This window comes from Benincasa hispida, chromosome 4 (assembly GCF_027475165.1).
Source record: "Benincasa hispida cultivar pf3 chromosome 4, pf3_genome.v1.1, whole genome shotgun sequence".
Taxonomy (NCBI): Eukaryota; Viridiplantae; Streptophyta; class Magnoliopsida; order Cucurbitales; family Cucurbitaceae; genus Benincasa; species Benincasa hispida.
Genome location: NC_143481.1, coordinates 8422123 through 8426925, shown reverse-complemented (window position 1 = coordinate 8426925; position 4803 = coordinate 8422123). Strand labels below are relative to the sequence as shown.

Below are 4803 nucleotides of genomic sequence, written 5' to 3'. Positions count from 1 at the left end.
GATGATATATGATTAAATCTATTTTCATTTATAAACTTAAATTTTTGGATAAAAAATAATGCGAGCAAACTAAAGAAAAGAAATTAAAACCAGCATTTAATACTTGGAAACATGCTGCACTCATCTTTTTGCAAATATTAAGAAAATATATATATAAAATATCTTTTTTGGAAAATAAATGTCACCTGACAACTTATATTGAATACTAAGGTAATCTAGCCAAAAATGGATGCAGTCAATTATTAACCTTCAAAAAATCTCTAAAAGAAATGGAATATTATTTAAAAAGTGATACATTGTCTAAAGCCAAATATGTGTAAAATCACAGCTCTCAAGAGTCCAATTGAGAACTATTCACACACATAAATTATAATAAAAGAAATTATACATACATAAAAAAAAAAATCATCACCAAAGGAGAAAAAAGAAAAAAAGAAAAATACAACGAAAAAAAATTACGAATACAACAAATTTTCATTTGATTTTCTAAACCAAATGAATCCGTCTAGGATCTGTGATATTAATGTTCCAATGTTGATCCTGATAACCAATGTTCTTAGCCATTTTTCTATCCCAATCCAACTCAATCCTTCTCCTCTTTGTAAGCTTACAAAATGCTTGCAACTTCTCATTCATGGCGTCGTGTAGCTTCCACCACCTTTTGTGAGCCACATCGCTAGCATAAACCCGTTGGTCATCTATGTTCCAATTGCAATCGTAGTCTCTATAGCATAGCCATGGCTTCAACCCCAAGTAATGTATGGCATAAAGCTTTGGCGGATCGGCCCCAAACATCTCATTCTTCACGCTCCTCTCTAGCGTCGTGTTCGACCAGAAGTTCTTTAAGAAGTTTGTTCGTCGTGGTAGTCTGTGCCACCATACGAACACTTCGTTTAGAAATCCTGTTAAAAATATGAATAAAAGACTAAGATGAATGTACTTATGAAGAAAAGGATTTTAAATGGAGTAAAAACACTTGATAAAGTAGTTTATGGATAAAGCATTTGATTTATTCATGTGGTGATTTGCTTCAACAACATTTTTGGGAAAAAAATATTTAGGTGTATCTCGATTGTACTCATATTTGTGCAGTCCACCTAAATACTTAATCACAAGTTGACACGTGACAAACTTTTATTTTTTTTAAAGAAGACATTTTTTTAAAAATATTTTTTCTTGTTATTGAATGGAATGCGTGGAGATAGGTGTAGCTTAGGCTGCATCCACATATTACTTAAAAAAAAAATTCTTAAACCCAAATTAACTTAGCTCTTAGATACAAATGTGGTTTTTGACATGGTATCAATGTCGAGTTATGAGTTAAGTTTATAACTACAATTTTTAAGTTTACATGTGAGGGAGAGTGTGATTAAATGGTATAAGTTAATAAGTTTATAAACCTTAATTATTTTGAGTTTTAATCTTGTGTGTCTTATTAACCTTATAATTAATGATTAGATTTTGAAAATTATCTAATAAATCTTTGAACTTCCAACCTCATGTGTAATAAGTTATCTAAATTAAAAAAATTATTAGATATGTTTTAAAATTTACAACACACTGAACATTGTTAGTGATAATTTCAACAAATGTGGAGTACAAGGATTTGAACTCAATGATTCTTTTTTTTTTTTTAAAAAAAAAACATGTCGATTATTGCTAAACTATGTTCGTATGTTGACATTCAAAATTTTGAAAAAATAAAAGCAGTTAACTTAAGCTTTTGAGTTATAAGTAATCTAACCTTGGTCACCGCCGTTGTAAGAGACGATCTCATCGCGTCGCTCCATGAAGATACGAAACGTACAATTGGAGGGTTCGATAACCATGATGCCAGAGTTGAAGATGGAGTTATCATTACCGACGGCAGACATCTGAGGGAAGTAAAAGAGAAGGTCGAGGTTGCGAAGGACGATGATGTCGGAGTCGATGAAGATGATCTTGTCGTAGTCAGTGAGCTGCCATAACCGGAACTTGCTGTAGTTGTATTCGTTGTAAGAGTTTTTCTCGGCCCTCGGGTTTCGGATTCGGGTTATGATCCGGATCCTCCACCCGGCTTCGACCAGGGCGGCGCGTTTGGACATGGAGATAGAGTCGTCCATTAGGAGGATAAGGTCACGTTTTGTTCCGGTTTGGAGTAGGCTTTGAGCTAGCGTAATGGCACCGCACACGTAAGCTTCCGAAGAGTGGATTACTGTGGCATATGCTTCTCGTTTTACCATCTTTGTAGCTCTTTGGATTTTGGAAAGATCGTACACTTTCTCCACTCCTGTAATTTAAATCTTTGATATATTCAATATTTTATAAAATTAATCGATCTATTAAGATATAGATTACCGCTGAATTTTGTGGTCAATGTAAGCATAGGTTAAGCCACATATGCTCTCAATCAAAAGGATAGAGACTTGAATATCCAACTCCTAATGTACTTATTATGCTGAACTTAAAAAAGTTTGAATTTTATGTCTGATATAACTCTAAACATTTAATTTTGAGTTTTTTCATAGATCGAAGAATATTAAATATTGGTGAATAAATTACTTATTAAATACAAAATTGAAAAGTTGTGAGCTTACAAGAAAAAATATAATACAAAATTGAAAAATTGAGCACCTACTAAAAAAATTCAAAATGGTACGGATCTAGCATATTCATGTATTAAAAAAAGCTTTAAAATTTAGAAACTTATTTAAATTGAAAACAATAAAAGCCATATAACGAATTATGAATTTTGTTCTTAAACATTTATGGTTATATTTATCCCATTTTGAAATTTTAAAAGCATTTAACTATACCTCTTAATACATCAAATGTCAATAATGTTACGTTGGTTATTACTATCTAACAAAATCAATTAAACTTAAAGTAAATTTAATTCAATCGTATAAGCCGATTCAAGAGATTGGAGGTTTAATCTTCCATCTCATAATTATTGTACTAAAAAATTTACTATCAATTAAATGATGAGGTGAGAAATTAACGAGAAGACCTCTAATTTAATTTGGATTTATTTGAAAGTACAACAAATATGGAAATGTGATAAAATATCTAATTTCATGAAACATAGTACATACTAATTAAAGGTATGCTCACTTTAATCCCAATTTAATTTGAATTCAATTCAAACATTATAGAAACTAATTGAAAGTTAGATTAAATAAACACCATGAACATTTAGGAAGAAAATCAATAATTTAGCACTAATTAAAAAAGCATGTCCGTGACTAGGTTAGTTGACATTATTTTGAGTTTAACGTAAAACACAAATCATTCCCATGGGACCCCCAAAAGCAATCTCAATTCTCAACCAAAACTCAACCAACTCTTAACGTAGCAATCAAGCAATCATCTTCCTCTCCAATCCCCCATTGAAAAAAAGAAAAAAAACCAAAATTTCAAACTTCTAAATCGAAACATCATATATTCATTTTCAATAATTCAATTATACTTAAATTCCCATTTGCATGTTATATACGTACATACCTCGATCCCAAATGGGCATTGCCAATTGACAAGACCCAACCGGCAATGAAACCTTCTGTTCCAATCTACTCATCTCCGCCTCATAAAACCACCAATATCCCTCCCGGTCGATCAAGTCGTCGCACCGGAAAAGCTCCATCATCGGTCGACATTTGCTCAAAAACGCCACCTTCGTCCGGGAAAACCAATCCCTCTTCCCTTTCTTCGCAGCCATGTTTGCCACTATCAAATGTACTTGAAGCCGGAATACGTCCCTCCCCCAACCCTCCTCGGGGTACCGACATGGAAGCTTCGCTACTATCATGTCGACTTTTTGATATCTCCGATAATCCGGTAATGGTATCTCCGGACATGATGCACCATCTAGGTCTTCCTCCTCATCAACCCACTCTGGAAACAAATCCTTCCACTCGAAATATTTAGATACCTGTTGATGAAGAATGTGAATAATGATACAGTTTGACATGACTTTTCAAGTACTTAAAAATAGTAAAACAGTTGCATAACACTTATTTAAGAATACCTTCTCAAAATCAATGTGTATGACATCAAAACTTGACTCCCATTCACTAACATCTTCTTCATCCAAATTCACCATCCCAATCTTGGTTGATTTCCCCATTTTCTTCCAAAGCTTCATTGGTATCTCCAACTTGGTCATATTTCTCCTCAACTTTAAAGGCAAACTTGGCTCAGTCTCCTCCAAAACTGCCTTCATCTACCAAATTAAAACAAATTATTCAATACAAGTTAAAAATTATAGTTTTAAGTAGTATGAAATAATCGTCAATTGCATCATTTCAATCATCAATTAAAAATAGAAAAACTTACTAAGTTAGCTCACCTAACCTTGGGATGGCACTCGAGTAAAGAACACGAGACGAACGACGCTGCATTGATAGGATACGGGGCGGAAGACAACGAAGGGCGGCGGAGGAGTAGGGCGACGTAAATGAGCAAGAAGAAAGCTAAGAAGAGCAAGTTGACTCTGATGATTAAAGCTTTAGCCTTCAACATTCTCTGAAGACCAACTCCTTCAACCATTCTTAATTAATTGCTTTCTGAGAGAGTGAAGAAAATTGAGGTGGTTTTTTTTATATAAGAAACAGGCTTTAGAATTAGTAGAGAGGAGGAATAATATAGTATTTGATTATGAGAGAAGGAATAGATTAATTGGGATTTAAGAGAGCAAAATTAGAGTAGATAGTAATTAAAGAAAGTTGGACCACTGTGGTACCTCCAAGTGTCACTTTTATTTGGAATTTAGATTTCCTTTTCTTTTGAACAAACATAAACATTAAGGAAAAGAAAAAGTTTGGA

The 4803-nt window shown here is 33.2% G+C and overlaps 1 protein-coding gene across 2 annotated transcripts; it reads right to left on the bottom strand.

The window, feature by feature from the left end:
- Window positions 1-239: 239 nt before the first annotated feature.
- Window positions 240-4603, bottom strand: PGSIP3 (plant glycogenin-like starch initiation protein 3). 2 transcript variants are annotated; one of them, XM_039030221.2, is made up of 5 exons: window positions 4333-4603; window positions 4007-4201; window positions 3484-3910; window positions 1745-2269; window positions 240-902 (listed from the first exon to the last, which is right to left on the bottom strand). In XM_039030221.2, the coding sequence occupies exons 1-5, from the start codon at window positions 4525-4527 to the stop codon at window positions 487-489; spliced, it is 1758 nt and encodes a 585-aa protein (XP_038886149.1). In that variant the 5' UTR covers window positions 4528-4603; the 3' UTR covers window positions 240-486. The 2 variants fall into 2 exon arrangements, with proteins under 2 accessions (XP_038886149.1, XP_038886150.1); XM_039030222.2 differs by having other exon boundaries at window positions 4328-4592.
- Between the last annotated feature and the right edge of the window lie 200 nt (window positions 4604-4803).

Coding starts and splice junctions, on each gene's coding strand:
- PGSIP3 (XM_039030221.2), bottom strand. CDS start 4,527: ATGGTTGAAGGAGTTGGTCTTCAGAGAATGTTGAAGGCTAAAGCTTTA. Junction 2,270..3,483: donor AATGCCCATTTGGGATCGAG/GTATGTACGTAT, acceptor TTTAAATTACAG/GAGTGGAGAAAGTGTACGAT. Junction 903..1,744: donor TTACAACGGCGGTGACCAAG/GTTAGATTACTT, acceptor TATTTTTAACAG/GATTTCTAAACGAAGTGTTC.